Genomic DNA, 16485 nt, shown 5'->3' with positions numbered 1-16485 from the left:
CCTGATCTCCCCACGCTCTGCCCTTTGCTTCTCAACATCCAGGACTGGGAACGTCACTGTGCGGTGAATGGCGGGCACAGATTTTGTGGCTCCTCCAGTTGCTCTTCCCTCTTCAAAGCTCTCTGTCCTGGGTCTGAGGCTTGGGTCCCCCACCCCTCCTCCACGCCAGCCCCATAGCGGGGGCCTGTGGTTCATAACAGCTGTTCTAGAAACCCACTGCAGCAGACTTCACGCGCAATGGCCACAGGCCACAGAGGACTTCGGGAGGCCTCACTCCAGCAAGGGGTGATGTTCAGCCCTTGACGATTACAGACTCGGCCTCAACTGCCGGGCGTCTCCAGGAGTGCCGGTCAGTGCAGACGGACGGTGTGTCTTACACCCCCCCTCTGGGCTCTTCAGAATGAAACGTGGCTTCACGTGTTGAGAGGCTGTCTCGTTTTCCATTGTTGCTGCAGTGGTGGGTGCAGACCCGATGGCGCAATCCAGCGTACAGAGGCTGTCTTGCAGTTCCACGGGTTGTACACCATCCTGGGTTTGGGTGGCATAAGACCGACGTGTCAGCAGGGGTCTTGCTGAGGGGCTCTAGCGAGAACCCATTCCATGGCCTTTCCCAGAAACCCCTGCGTTCCTGGGCTCATGGCCCTTCCTCCACGGTCAAGGTCAGCAGCCTCAAGCGGAGTTCTTCTCAGTGAACCACGCGGACCTCCTTCCCTGGGTTCCTTGTGCTCCCCGCCTCTCTGCTTCCACCCCTGTCTTCCACCTTGAAAGATCTTTCTGATTGCATTGGACTGCCGGATGAGCCAGGGGAATCTCTCCATCTCAAGATCTGTGACTTCGTCCCACCCACGGAGCAGCCTGTGGCCTTCCGAGCTCATGCAGTCACAGGCTCTGGGGTCAGGAATCCGAGGGAGGCAGAGCTCCCCGGGGGCCCTGCTAACTCTTCACATCTGAGTCTTATCTGCGCCGCCGGTGTGCTCAGTAAATCCCCAAGGCCGCCCGCTGGTTCCTGCTTAGTCAGCTGTCTTCAGGCCAGTTTGCAGTGAAGGACCTGCCGGCTGCACGGGGGTGATGTACTTTGTGAAACTCTAGTTACAACAGTTCGCTCCAGGTCCGTCAGTGCCTTCCTGACCAGCTTCCTCACAAACTGCCTCACATAGGCCGCAGCAGGGTCAGCCAGCCTGGCCCGTGAGCTAAGAGTGAACTTCACCTCGGTAAGTGGTCAAAAAAAAAAAACAGAAGAAAATACTCTGTAACCTAGAAAAAGTAAAAACTACAAATTTCAATGTAGATAAGTAAAATGCTCTCAAAGCCCATCCACGCCCATTCGGGGGCTGGGCTTGCGAAGGGTGGGGCCGAGCAGCTGAGTGGACTGGGGCAAAGACCCCCAGGCTATTTCTCTCTGGCCCCTTATAGCTGAAGTCATACCATGGATTTCAGCGCTAGACACTTCATTCAATAAAATGTAGGTGAGCTGCATAGACCGGGTTGCTGAATCGGGAATTTGCTTCTCTTGGCCATTGTCAGTATTAGGCAAAGAAGCATGTGACCCATTTCTAACAGAATTTGTAACATCATCTCCCCAGGACAAAAGGGGGTCAGGGAGCTTTCTAACAAAACGCCGGCGTGAGGAAATGCTTCTCGGAACCGGTCAGCACCACGTGTAAACTCCAGCGAGCAGCAGCTCTGAGGAGCCAGTTCCTCCTACACAAGGTTATTCCCAGCAGGGGTATTATCACCGTCGCAATTGGTTACAGTCAAGGTCTGGCTTTGAACTTCAAATGGATACTGCTCATTTCCAAGCCTGACATTGGAGGGCTCGGCGGCCGCACGTCTGTTTGATGCTGCTGCTCCTCAGGTGGGGGGGGGGAGGGAAACGCTGTCCTGGCCCCCGCAGTCCTGGGCCCGGAACGTGCTCTCCCTGTCCCCCCGCCCACACAGGGCGCCCCAGGGCTCAGCCACAGCCGCCTGCTCAGCACCCTCCCCATCATCCGCACTCATGAGCGTGCCCTTGAAAACAGATGTGTGAGCAGAAATGCCAACTAGGTGCATGACGCCTGGCCACATGCTCGTGACGTTAGAAATATGCTTCAGGGACATTTACATGCACAATCGTGCAACTGCTGTCAGGGAAGCGTTTTCAAGTCCAGGTTACAGGCGGGAAAACTGAGGTCCGGGAAGACCGCCCGGCCACAGGGAGACTCAGCCAGAGCGAGTTCTGCCTCCTCCAGCCCCGGGCGGTCACACCGCTGGCCAGGGGGCGGCATGAAGGCGCCCCTCCTGGCCCTTCCCTTCGCTGCCTGAGGGTGCACCGCCTCCTTGGTGCTGACGCGGGTCCCCCAGCAGGACACGAATGACCGGGTTTTATTTTCTGACAACAGAGCGACCCCCTGTGCAGTGGGCTGATCTATTTCTAAACAGCTGGACCAGAGATCGAGCCTGTCTGAGGTCGGAGAGGTTTCATTGTGTTTAAGATGCTCTTTTACTCCGAGGCAACTTTATCTGGTTTTCAGTCTGGTAGTTCTTGCCCTGGCCGCATGGCGCAGTTGGTTGGAGCGTTGTCCCATACTCAAAAGGTTGTAGGTTCAATTCCCGGTCAGAGCATGTGCCTGGCTAGTGGGTTCTGTATCCGACTGAGGCAATTGATCAGTGGGGTTTCTCTCTCACGTCGATGTCCATCCCTGTCTCTAAAATCAACAAACATATCCTCAGGTGAAGATTAAAAACATTTTTTTAATCTCTGTAATTTCTCATCGCCAACCTCATACACTCTGCCCCTTGTCACGGCGCGGGGGGGGGGGGGGCTGGTCGTGAACTGTGGCGCGTGGCACTCGGCACATGGCTTGCTGTGTATCAAGTGTGAAAACGTCCGGTGAAAGAGTCGCCCAGGGTTTAAATCGTGAAGGGCAGAATTTTATCCTTTGCCAGTTTCCTTACCTCCTAGAATTCATTATGATTGAGGTTCCGATGAAAAGAAAAAAGAAATGAAATGCTATTTTCTCATTGATGGATCACTGATATTTGTGAACGCCTTCATGCCATCGAGAATAAACGCAGTATCTGTAGGTGGGGAGAGAGAAAATCACCCGAAGGCGTAAATGCAGCGAACAGACGACTCTGGGTGAAGCATCGGGGGCGGAGGCTGCGGGCTGACGGTGAGGCGGGCCTGACGCGGGCGTGTGCTCTCTCGGTTCACAGGGGCCTCTGCCCTTCCCTCTCTCCCCAGGCTGACCGGCATGAACCTCCCCTCTCCGGTCATCAGCAGCAAGAACTGGTTACGACTGCACTTCACGTCCGACAGCAACCATCGGCGCAAGGGGTTCAACGCTCAATTCCAAGGTAAGAACGCTCCATCTTATAAGGAAAAAGAATAGCAGAAGAGGCCTGCCGGTCCTTTCCAATCCTGAAATGTTGGGGTTCTCTGCCTAAAAATGGGACAAGAGATATAATCTTGAAAATACTTTCTATCCCTTTATGGACAGTTATTGTTAGAAAAGCTACAGTTAAAAACTAGCCACTTAGCAAAGCATTGTTGCGGTGATGTATGCAGTAGGTTTTTCTTATTTTGCTGGAATTATTGCTAAGTTTTAATCAACAAGCACCGATTAGCATTCATTTCCATTTCCATACCCCTAACTGATAAATATCCCGGTGGTGTGGTTATTTTTTTACCCATATCTTAAGAATGGTCTAGCATATAGTTTGCGTGAAAGTGCGTAAGCACACTCTCCTATCACTTTGAGTTCTAGAACATACTCCCACTACACAAACCCAGTTACCTGGGTTAGCGATTTACACATGAACAAAGCCCCAAACAAAGGTGCAGTTGTAAGTGGGCTGGCTTCGAACCTTCTCTCTGCATCTTGTTTAGCACGTTTATACGGGTACAGTGTTGTATCGTTCCCTGCCTGTGTCTGATCATCAATAACCGTATCGATACCACAAAAAGAATTCCATCTATGAAGTAAGAGAGCCATTGAAAACAGCTCCACTTTCATTTGCAAATAAAAATTGTATGCCACACACACAAAAATTATCTGACAAAAATTGCAAAAAAAAAAAAAAAGCGGGATAGTTTCCCAAGCAAATGTCTCCCGGGTCCTCAAAACATGACCCAGAGGATATCAGTTTCAAGGGTATGTTTCCTGACATGTGGCCAGGAGCCCCAGTGAGAATATTAGACACATCCCACGCTGTACACACTAGGAGGTTGGAAGGACTATTTGTCAGCAACTTCCGTGAAAGGCAGAGCACAAACAGAACCCACGCTGGCCACCTGGGGGGATTTTAGTCACGTTCCTCCAAGTGGATCTGAGTCACAAGTCCATCCTGAGAATGCCAATCGACTGGCCTGTGATGAGGTGGGTGAATCCAGTGAGCGAAGTGGTTTCTGAAGCACTGATTGGTCGTCTCCAAGGGTCCTGGTGATTTGATTGGCCCTTAACCACAGAGGACTCTCCAGGTGTCGCCCTTGAAGCCTGACCAGAGCAATCAGCGTCAGTGATTGCGAGAAAGGCGAAAGGTAGAACGTTGGGTTAGAAGGCGCTAGAAATTGGTAGATACAAGAAGTGTACCAGCTGACAGAAAATCGCAAGAGCTTCAATGTGTGGGCCATCGATTTTAAAAAGAACATATATATAATTAAAGTGGTGAGTAGAAACATTTGCCCATAAGCCCAGAGAGATAAAAAGATGCCAAGCACAAGGCACTGTAGACGGGGCTGAGCAGCAGGAGACCAGGCAGCCTCTGCAGGCTCGCCCTGCGCTTTGGCTCGAGGCTGCCTGGTGAGAGAGGTCGCCAGCCACACGTGTGCTCATAACAGCCCCGTTGTGCGGGGGGCGTTGGGCTTCAGCCCACACCCCAGCAGACTGAATACAGAAGGCTCATCTGGAAAACGGACCCCACGGAGAGCAGCGGGGTATTGACAGGAAATACTCCAAAGAAGGCCCACGACACTTCCGAGGAGGGTGGTAATTCCAGGCAGGAAGGCATTAATCGCATCGACCGAGGTGGCTCCACGGGGCAGAGCCACCACCCAGGGAAGGAAGCTACAGCCCCTGTCCCAACACAGAACGGACCTGAGGGCAGCAGAAGGCAGGAGACAGAGCCCCTTTGAAGTTCAACTCCAAGGCCAGTTGGTGAGAGGGGCCTGTCCAAGTCCCCACCTGCCTCCCACTGACCACGTCCATGCAAGATGCCACCCTGACTTTGCAGCCAGGAGGCCTCTGGGGGCTGACTGGGAAACCTTCGGGGCCTCCGGAAGAAGCTTGCCGTTCACTTGTCCTTCCTGCCTGCATCGAACACCAAGGAGCCCCAGCTGGTACTGCGCTATTATTTCAACTGGACCAAATGAGGGAAAGGAAACACTGTTATCACCAATACAACTGCAAAAGACAAAAATAACGAAAGCCCGGACGATGCGCCCCCTAGAAAACCACCAAGAACAACAGTAACAATAGTCCTGAAGATTCACAAAAGTATTTCCCAGATGCTGTTTCAATATCTATGCAAAAGTTCTGCCCAAGAATCCAAATTTGGGTTATTTGGAGGAGAAGGGGACCTTTTTTAGAAAATACACATTTCTATGGTCGCTGCCATTTTAACATCACTGTGGTCACATTTATCACTGTGGTTGCCCTTGAGGATGTAAAAATTCCATCTGTGGTGCTGGGAGAAAATATGGCTGCAAACCACGTGGGCCCCCAGGGATACTCTCCTGTGGCCCCCAAGATGCTGACGCAGCCCTTGGACGGCCTCTCTCCGGGAAACTGCCTGTGTCCGAGAGTGCCATGGCTGCACGGACCTTCACAACTTCAAAAAACAAAGAGCATGGTCTTTAACGTGGTCAAATAAACAACCACCACCACAAAATACCTTCCTTCTGTTTCTTGATGATGTTTTCGGCTTTTATCTCGACATTCTTTATCCCCCGAATCTTGCCCTTTCTTCTTCAGCTTTTATCTCCTCAGTCACCCCGACAAATTTGGCCAAAAGTAGCCATAAAGGGTGATCAATGGGAACACGGGCTTCACAGCTGCCTCTCCTGAAACACGTTCGCGTTTAAACTGGCATCACGCACAATGCAGCAGCCCATGCAGGAGGGACCATTGGGTGGGTCTGTGGTGTCCACGCACATGTCGAGCTCTCGTGGAAGGACAGACTTACGGAGGGCACCTCGTTTTCCTTTTAAATCAGCTGAAATTGAGCCCATTCTCTCTATGCTTGCCTCCTTCATTCATTATAATTAAATAATCGCCTTGTCAGCACCATTTGTCTCCGAGGCATTTTCGACGTCTGCGAGCCGGGTTTTTGAAACGTGACTTGGCCTTGACCCGTACGCGCCGTTACTCTGAAGCAGCCGCCTACATGGCGAGCTCCGGTTCCACGCACAGTTTCCCTGGCGGGTTATAAAAACACAATTTTCACGTGGATTCCTGTAAGGGATAGATCACTCGGAAGGCGTGGGTAGTGAGTTCCCCATTCGTAGGGAGAACACTGTCTCATAAATCAAGGGAAAACCTGACCCTGGACTTAAATCTTGTGTTGACACCAATAATCAGCTTTCCTTTAGGCTGTGGTTCTGTATAGTCCTTGGTTTTCCCTTTGACTTAAAATGAAGACCTTCGCAGAAAATGAAGGCTTGTGTGTTGTTAAAAGTGTATTTTGGAGGACGAGGGGCTTTGCCATTTCAGGCCAATTCAGATCTGGATACGGCGGGTATACGGCGGGTGCCTTCCCCACTCCCGTGTGCTCACACTGTCTGCAACCCGGATGCAACTGCGGAACCTTAACCTCAGAGGTGTCGAGCTACCTGGCCACCAGGCCAATAGGTGGTGCCCCTCTCTTCCTTTAGAGCAGCACCTCTGCAGAACAGCGAGGGCAACGACCTAGAACCCAGAAGGCACTCGGTTACTGTGTGCGGAAGAACAGAAAGGTGTCTCCACAGAAGCTCCCCAAGGCCGGGGGGGGGGGCGGGGGACCACGCATGCAGAGCCTGTGAGTACCTGCAGGTGGCGCACTCTCCACCCAGGGCACCTTTAGGTAGGACAGGTCAAGTTCTCTGTCAGTCCGAATGGATTCGCAAAACCCGATCTTATAGCCTCTAAGTAATTCTTGAAAACTCTAAGCCTCTCAAAGAAAAATAGGTATTAGTAGATATGAGTTCACTCAAATCAGAAACACACACCACGTTCCCTAAACACACACGTGAGATTCCCTTGGACCCAAAGAGCCGTGTACAGCGCCCGCACCTGCACCGTGAACAACTCGGAGAAGACGCCGCTTGGGCTGAGCGGCCGGCTCCCGGCCTCGACATCGTCATTAAGGGCTTAGTATTAGCCAGCTTCCTTTCTGCCCGGGGTGTCCTGCTCCTGGCTCTGTGAGATAAGAATAATAACACCTGCCCCCCGAGGCACTGCCGACGGCCAATACACAAAAGGGGGTGTGTCAGACGCTCGGCAGGCTGCCAAAACCCCCAGACCCCCACCCCTGGGCCACGGATCCTCCTGACCCAAGTTCGTGAAAACGCTGTGTCTGTTCTAACGAAAGAGTAAGTAAAAATGGGCAAAGACCAAGGGGGCTGCACACCGCAACAGGAGGGACTCACACAGGCTCACACTGAGCGAAGCAGCCGGACAGGGAGGCGCCCACCGTGGGGCGCTCGCGAACGGAGCCCAGGGATCTGCAAAGCCCGCTGTCTACAGGGTGTCTGGTCCCCAGAGAGGCAGCAGGGTGAGTCTGTGCATTTCAATTTGAAAAGTGTTTTGAAGAACCGTCAGAACAGTTTGTTTCCCTCCAAAATGACACTGTTTTTTTTAAAGTTTCTTGTCCACGGGGCCACACAGACCCCTAGAGGCTCCCCCATGGCGCCCAGGCGCTGCGGAAGGTTCGAAGCTGGGAGGCCCAGGGAGCCGGCAGCCGCCCAGACAGCCCACCCCTGGCAGGGCCTCCATGTAAATATTGCAACTCAGCGTCATCCTGTCCAGCTCCGTTTTCTGCCCTGGTGGGTGAACTGCCCCCTCTTTCCAATCACAGCACCGTCCTCTGAGGAGCAATGATTTATTTTTGTACAAGTGAGATCTCCGGGATAAGAGCGGCCCTTGAAGGCAGCCAGGAGTCCCTGGATGCTCCATCCACTTTCCCCGCAGAGCCTGGGACGGGCACGTGGTGACCAGCAGAGATCACAGGTTGGGGACGCAAAGCACTGTCCCCAACCTGTGTGAACGAGTGAACGTGTGTGTGAACCTGTAGAGATACATGTCAGTAAAGGGCAGCATGAGAGCAGAGGCCTTGACCCCTGGGGCGGCAGGGAGAGAAGGGAGAAGTGGGCAGTTGCCCCGGGTGGGAGCCATCTGGGATGGTGGAGACAGCCCCCGCCCCCCATGGAAGCATCCAGTGCTCAGACCCACCTTGCAGAGGCCGGGACCTGAGCACAGCTGGGGGGCTGTCCCCACTGTGAGTGCCGGCCCCGGAGCCACCGCAGAACCCGGGACCAGAGCTGAGGGAGTCAGGTGCAGGGGGCAGTCCCGCACACCTGGTGTGTGCAGGGGCTGGGGAGCGGGGGTCCCCAGCTGCTGACTGCGTTGATTTTAAGCCGACGGCACGGCCTCCAAGGCTGTGCGTGGAGAGGAAGTGGTCCAGCCCCTGTGGGGCACCGCTGCCGGCTGCACCGGCTGTCGAGGACGCGCCTCTACACAGGAGCATCCCTTCCGCCCCCAAGGGAGGGCACGCCTCCTCCACACGGCAGTGCACAGGTCGCCCGGGGCACACACATCCTTCCCCCGGACCCTGGCCATTCGTGGTGTCCAGTCCCCAAGGCGAGGGCACAGCTGAGCTGGGGGACAAGTGCAGCGGACGAGCGGGCACAGCTACAAGGGACCACCTGCCCGTGGGGCCAGGGGCCCGCTCAGGGCAGGGTGCCCAGCACCAAGGCTCCCATTTGATGGAACCCCTCGGTCCCCTAAACCTCACTGTCTGCACCACGCAGACCCCCGGGCTGGCTGTGCAGTGAGGACTCCGTGGGCTGCCCCTGCCCACCCTGCGGGGGGCGGAAGAGCAGGCAGGCTTTGGTGCGTGGTCCTCTGCGCGCTAAGAAACCGTCGAGGTAGCAGTTCGTTCCCAAGGGCTGTGCGCTTCCTCCCGGAGAGAGCGCTTGTGTCCAGGGGCCGTTTTTTGACTAGACACTCGAGGTGATTTCTCACTAACGCTGAAACAAGAGAACATATGTCTTAAGATAAATACGCGCTTACGGTCGTTAGGGATGTGAAATTAACAGCTAGCCGTGTCACCTCGAGGCAGCCTAACGGAGCAAATGATCTTCTGAATTCATTCCAGACTCCGAAGTCCATGTATTTTCATGTGTTGATTTATTTAAAAAGCACATTTAAAAAATTAATATGTGATAAACTGAGCCATTAGATATAAAACCACTTAAACCAAAAACTTCCCTTTCTCTAAACGTCTGCATGTCAGAGATCCACACTGGCGATTGGGGGCCAACAGTACCGCTCAGTAAATGACAGCCATTTAAAATAGATTAATATGTGGCCACAGCGGGTGGATGTTATCTTCTTATGCTTGAAGGATACAGAAACTTAGGAGGGTTATTGTCCCCTTGGTGAATTTTCTTGCTACATTTTTTATTTATGAGATAAAACCAATTATCCCGGCGTTCAGGTTGGGGACCCCTGGCTGTCATCATTTTTTAGGTGTCTCTCTCCTGTGGCAGCTGCGTTGGTCAGATCTACAGGCTGCAAGTTTATTTGCTAAATGTTCACACCCACCTCTGTGGGCAGCCTGCGCTCTGTGATTTAAGGCACCGCCCGGGACAGTGGGCATTTCAGGAGGCCGCCCACCAGGGTTGTCCACATTCACAGGAAGGATACGATGACGTCGGCGGAACGTCTATCTGCTCCTGCTGCCAGGTCAGCGAGCGGCTGCGTTTCGGCTCACCCGGGGGGCGACCTGCCCCGGGAAGCCGCACGCAGGTGCTCAGAACCGTGCAAGAGCCGGGAAGCGTAACAGTGCACAAGCCACGCTGCTTGTCCTCTTGGTCACATGCACAGTGACACTGTGGCTTCTCACAGTGTGTCACCCAACCAGTGGTAATAATTCATGTTTTAGGAATATATAAATCAGACAGAGCTGGCAGGCGGTAAGCACTGGATATAGAAGAGTGATTAATAATGCACCGTCTCTGCCTTCGGGAGTTTATAATTTAATTAGTAGCTCTCGATATTGGGTCAGAAGCCCCATTGGAGATTTAGTAGCAGTTATGAACTCACCATACCTACTAGAGTTCACAGGCATTTTCTATGAACTTCATGTTTGCCTGAGACCCCAGGGGTCACTGGTGGACTTCAGGTTGAGACTTCTGTGTATTCAAATGAAATACGGAGTTAGAACGCTCACTCCCAGCGAATGGCGGGCGCTGGAAGACTCGCCCTGTAGAAAGAAGATGGGTGCCGACAGTGAGGACGGGTCAGGAGACACGGCAGTTTTGGCAGGTGGTTATCGGCAAAGTAGGCCAAGAATGAGCTGTGGGTGGACAGGAAGCTGAGGGACAAGGGGGCGATGGAGCCTGAAAGGGCCACCTGGGAGGTGACAAGGTAACATGGGAAGAGCATTTGGAGAAAGTTGAATCAGCGTTGACAGTCGCCGATGATGGAAGAGTGTATGTTGGCCAAAATGTGACTGCACAATAAGGAACTTGAGCTTGAACTTGAGCTATGTTGTTAGGTACAAGAGGTGGGGAAGAGGCCTGGGCAGGGCTTGACCTTACAGAGAGGGTGCAGACCTCAGCAGGTTCGAGCCACGGAGCAGTTCAGTGGCTGAGGGCACTCAGTCCTCCCTGCAGATGACTCTTGTCCAAAAGAACAGAAGTCCCGGGGGAGCTCAGGCCCTGCCCCACAGTTTAGAGAGGACTTCCCATTTCGTTACCTGAGAAGTCTCCCATCTGCACCATCCAGCTACCCCGAGCAACTCAGGGTTTAGCCAAGAGTCACCGCTGTGGGCAGACGGCGCGGACCCTGGATGCACGGAATGCACCCGCCGGCTGGCACCAGGAGACAGAGACACGAGAGCCCGTTTTATGAGCTGAGACACTGGGTGAAACCACTCTCACAGGTCACGGAACGTGTGCGGGTGCCTGGGGAACCTGGACTAGGAAACGGAGCCACATGGACCCACGGGTGACAGCACTGTCCCTTCTCATCGTCCACTGTCAGACCTCGCGGGGGTGCCTGGGCACCCCCCTCAGCCACTGGCACCCAGCTTTCCCACCTGTCCTCAGACGCCAGCCCGACAAACCCTGCCTCCTTTCCTGTGGATTCTCACCTTCTCCTCAGTGTCCGCGGTTCCTCCAACCCACAGACAGGACCCTGGGGTAAGGCTCTGCCACCCCCCAGTGCACCCCTCGACCAGCGGCTGCTGTCTCCTGGGAGGGCCTTGCCCAGCTGCCTGCCTGCAGCTGCGTGGGGAGCACCTCGCTCCCTTGGGTGCGGCCGGGCTTCTGCAGAAGGTCTCGGGCAATTCAAAATCAGTATTGGAGACTGAAATCTGTCGGTGTGTTGACCTCGGTGAGCCTTGCTCGGCCACCTTCCAGGGCTCACGGCGGAGGCGAAGCAGGGGTCTGAGACACAGCCAGCCCACTCGTGCTTCCGCAGGTCCACCCCTGCCCCGGAGTGGGGTGTGAGAGTTAATATCGGTGTGAGGACTATACATTCCTTTTTAAAGCTTGCTCTTGGAATGCTCCTTGGAGAATTCCACTTGGATTACAATTCTCTTCATCAACAATATGGCTCGGAACCTGGGTGCTAAGCCCTCACTCAGTTGAAATAATGGACATGATGACTTACGGCCTTTGAAACAGCAGTTATTGCAAAGGGCTGAGATCACGTAAAATTTAAACTTAGTGAAATTAACGCCTTTACTGCATTTCCTTTTACCCCGACAAAGGGGCATTTTGTAAACGGTTCTATTTTTTGCAATTTCTTTTGTGTTTTGTTGATTCCATCATTGGAAAAAGTCCGGGCAGTCGAGAAAGTCCAGAATTTTCATTACAGGTTTACTGAAAATAGAACGAAGCTCTGCCATCAATTTTTCTCTAGATTTTAGAGAAAATTCCATCACTGCCCAGAGAATGAACTCACCGCTACTAACCTCGTGAGAGCCTTTGGCGTGCCCACCTCTCTGAATGGCCCTTAATGTGGAATGTCTGTGCTTTTTGTTGCTCCGCAATCGAAAATATTTTTTAACATTGCACTCCTTGATCTGAACTGGTTATGAAATCTGCTGCTGTGGTCTCGATATGTGTGGATCAAAACCGAATATTTGATCATGCGCATCACACCGTTCAGAGTCTTCTTAATGTTACTTTTTCAAACCTCAGACGCTTCCCAATTTTCTTGGCCCAGAAAATTCTATTTTCAAAGTCGTTTCTTGTGAAATGAAGTTTTCACTTGGATGATTACAGTTTAGGTCTTATTTCATTAGCTAATTTTAATCTGATTACTTCTAGGCAGGAAGCTTATTATTTTGCTTCTTTATGTGTTTTTTTCAGCAACAGGTATTCAAGAAATGTGTAAAATACTTTCTGCCTTTTGACTAGACTTTAAAAGATGGGTATTGAGAAGCGCAAAGAAAAGTAACAGGAAATGAAATTCACTGAAGTGCCAGGAAAATTTTGCTTTTTCTGGTTGAAAGATCAATGTCGTCTCCTTTGTTCCTCTAGAAACTAAATCACGTTTTAAAAATGACGATCAGGAATTTTATTCCTCGCAAATTTAAAGTCATGCCCCCCCAAAAGATTAACTTACAAAGATCGCTCAGGGACAACATGTATCACACATTCGACTTCAAACAACTCAAGTCTCTGAGATACACAAAGGTCTTTTCCTGTTCCTTCCCGGTGTGGGCCTTGAACTTCCGGACTCGGAATCCAGGATGAACGTGGTGTCGCGTTTGACGCCTCCAAACGAGGGTTATGTGCCCACAGGGCTTTGTTTTGTTGTCTCGCTGGGGTGGCTCCAGTCTCTGTCCCCACCTGAATGTCACCGGTTCTCACGCTCTGCCTGCCGGTTTACCTCGGGCCCTGGGAACGTGCCTTCTGGGCAGCTCCTGTGTCCAGTAGCCAGGGGTCGACAGGAGGTGACTAAGGCTTTCCCGATGTCTAGGACGTGAAATATTAATGTGACAAAATTTCAAGGAATAAGCGTCCCTTATCGATAGCTGTTGTAGATACAGACAACAGTGGCACCTGGGGGGCAGCATCGCCACACCACGGACCTCGCAGACATTGTCTAGGCCAAGGCCGCCGCGCGTCTGACTTTGGAACTGGGCCGATGAGCAGAGTATCACCCTCTGCACTTTCAGTTGGATTCAGCGGGAAGCCGCCTCGCGTTCCAAAGCGTGTTTCCCTGACTCATGCTGAGGGCGGCTAGTGCCGTTGCTGGGTGTTTTGCCATTTCCTCATTTTCTTTCCCCGAAAGGGCACTGATGAGTCCTCCTGGCCGAGGGAGGGACCTCATGACCAAAGTTCAAATTTAAATAACGGACCAGCTGCAGGTATTGGCTTCAGGTATGATTTCAACCCAAGTCTAAAAGAAATGAAAGGGCGAGAGCGTATTTGATGGAAGTGATGCCGTTACAGCCACTAAAGCCCAGGCACTAACACGGTGAGACGCGCTGGACCGGGCGCAGCGCGTGAGGCGGCACCGGCACTCCCCACAACTTGCTGGCGTGGCACCCATTTCTCCTCTTACAGGGCGTGAGCTCGCTCTCTCTCACTGTCTTATGTTAGAGCAGTTTCAGGGACGCAGCTTTACTGAGCAGAGGGTACAGGGGTTTCCCATACAGCCCTGCCCCTACCCCACAAGCAGAGCCCCCACCAGCAATGCCCACACCTGATGGGACATGTGCTACAATCAGTGAACCTGCTGGACACAGGAGGGCCAGAGCCGGCCTCAGGGCCACTCTGGGTGTTGGGCATTCTGTGGGTTTGCACAAATGCACAGGGATGTGTGTCCATCCTGAGAGCGTCACACAGAGCAGTTCCGTGCCCGAAGCCCCTCAGGGCTGCCCTGTGCTGTGAGCACTGAGAAATCCATGACTTCATCAACTGTATTTCCACGTTTATTGAACTCGGAGAACAAAAGAACCGATGTTTTCTCATTCGTGTCTGCGGAACATATTTGATCCGTAAGTGTGCGTGCGCCTTAGTCCACGATGGAGACTCCAGTAACCACGTCGTGTTCCAGCACATGAACGTCAGGGAGGGGTTTTGGCTCCGTCCACTCGGTCACTTTGTCCCATGTCCTTCTGCAACCTCTCTCAGGCAGTCTAGTGGTTTGTCATACAAATCTCCCTGACAGCCCCAGCAGGTGCAGCTGAGTGGATGGAGCGCTGGCCTGTGAACCAAAGGGTCGCTGGTTCGACTCCCAGTCAGGACACACGCCTGCGTTGTGGGCCAGGTGCCCAGTAGGGGGCGCACGAGAGGCAACCACACACTGATGTTTCTCTACCTCTCTTTCTCTTGCCCTTTCCTCTCCCTAAAAATAAGTAAGTAAAATCTTTTTTAAAAAAGTGTAATAACACCTCGAATAATATACTTTTAAACATTAAGATAGTACATTGGAACTCAATGGCAACAGGTTTGCTTCAAAAATTCTTCATATTTTTAAGCAGCTTGTATAAATTTCTGAGTTTACGCACTTTCATATGTGTATCTGGGTACATACACACACAAACTCACACATGTACATACGCATTCATACAACTATCCAAGTTTATCTTCAAAAAGTTCTCCGCCACCCGAACCACGCCGTGAGTGAACAACACGCACTCCATCACACGGTTCTCAGTGTGACCCTGCAGGCCACGATAACGTCACACACCAGGGGCGCGGCCCGGTCCCCTTCCGGTCCTCGCGCCCCTGACCTCCAGTCCCTGTGGAGAAGCCTTTGGCTCTTTGGGTTTCATCCCTGAAGCCTCGGGGTATTTTCTTTCTGTGTTTTAAAACATGTAATTTAGGATCGAACTTGGCCCACACCGGCAATCTACTTAAAAAGATCGTGGGGGGGAGGGTGGCTGATGCCCAGTCTCCGTGGCCCGAGTGCCCGGCACGAGGTCGCTGTCTTTTATGAGATGCACTGAGAAGTTGTATACATTTCCAGCAACATTTTCCATGTGTTGCTATCAGGGTTATGGCTCTCTTCGTTTCCTTGGTTAAATTGCTACCCTGAGAAATAACTTGGTCGGGTATAACTTGTTCGTTTTTAATTTCGGGGAGAGAGAGTTCAAAACGTCCTTGGAAAGGCAGCCTCCCCAGCTTACTGGCCTTGAGACTGGAGTCCCCAAAGGTTAAATGCACTCCAGGTCCCTCCCAGCAGAGAGAGGGGGTTTGTCCCCGCGAGCCAGCATCCTGCCCAGCCAGTCGTCTGCCGGGCGGCCCCAGGCAACGGCGCTCCACCAATCCCGTCCGCCTTCTCCTGAGACTGCGGTTCCCAAGGCAACCGCCCCGGTGAGCCTTCCTCCAGGCCTGCCTGCGGCTTCCTTCCGCCAGGAGCGCTCTGCTCCCAGGCCCTCTTTGCCGGGGTCGTAGCTATTTTTGTTAAATTCCCCTGGTCCCAGGAAGGAAAACTCACTCAACAACCTTAAGAAACAAAGACGGCTGCACGTGACCCAGCACCGTGACCACCCGCAGGCAAAGACCCCAGCGCTGCCCCTCACGTTCAACGCGCTGGACGCTCCCTGCGTTTGCCGTCTGCAGCTTCAAATCACCCCACGCCAAAGCAGCTTGTTTGGAGTGGCATGTTCTGAACCCCTTCCTGTGCCAGTCACCACAGTGTCCCACCCGGACGCAACCTCGCCTACCTGCCTGGGACCGCGGAGGGCGCTGCAAGGCACCGGCAAGCCCTTGTTGATGCGCATGTGCGGGACCCCTCTGCCTGCCTCCACCCTTTCCTGAGACCCAGGCCGGTGGTCGCTGGCAGAGGGCCCCCTCCTCACGCCCCTTCTCTCTCTGCTTCTCCACATGGGACCCCTCTTTTGCTCTGAGCTCACTGGGCCCACAGCAGCCTAGAAGTGCTGGAATCGGGATGTCCCCCTCTGCCCGGGAGAGGTTGGGACTGGTGGGTAACTCCCCCTGCCTGTGATCCCTGGGAGGTCACTCTGCGTGGTGCCCCGAACAGGGCCTGCGCTCCAGTGAACTATTTTCCATTCTCCTCCCCTTTCCATCCCTGGCTCCTGCTTCCCAGGCTCTTCCCCAAATAGATGCCGAGCGCCCAGCCTGCGTGGCTGCCCTGTGGGGAGGCGACCGTCTGCTCTGTCCTGTTCACTCATTCAGTTCTGCTGGCTGCTGTAGGAATCAGGTAGATGAGGGGCAGAGTACCAGGGGAGCTCCAATGCCTCACTCACAGCGTTTGGGGGCTCCCGAAGAATGGGGGGCGGAAGGAAGCCCTGGGCAGGGAAGGCACTCAGGGGCGGAGAAGA

At 53.2% G+C, this 16485-nt stretch overlaps 1 protein-coding gene across 1 annotated transcript in view; it reads left to right on the top strand.

The window, feature by feature from the left end:
• CSMD1 (CUB and Sushi multiple domains 1) overlaps nt 1–16485 on the top strand; it is a 731453-nt gene that overhangs the window by 430202 nt on the left and 284766 nt on the right. Inside the window, 1 exon segment of the mRNA XM_053672625.1 lies at nt 3224–3336. Within this exon segment, the coding sequence (XP_053528600.1) occupies nt 3224–3336 (113 nt within the window).

The sequence above is a fragment of the Artibeus jamaicensis genome, unplaced genomic scaffold (assembly GCF_021234435.1).
Source record: "Artibeus jamaicensis isolate MK-2021 breed Jamaican fruit bat unplaced genomic scaffold, CSHL_Jam_final contig_780, whole genome shotgun sequence".
NCBI classification, from domain to species: Eukaryota; Metazoa; Chordata; class Mammalia; order Chiroptera; family Phyllostomidae; genus Artibeus; species Artibeus jamaicensis.
Note: the sequence above shows the minus strand (reverse complement) of the source record. Positions and strands in the feature narration are given on the sequence as shown.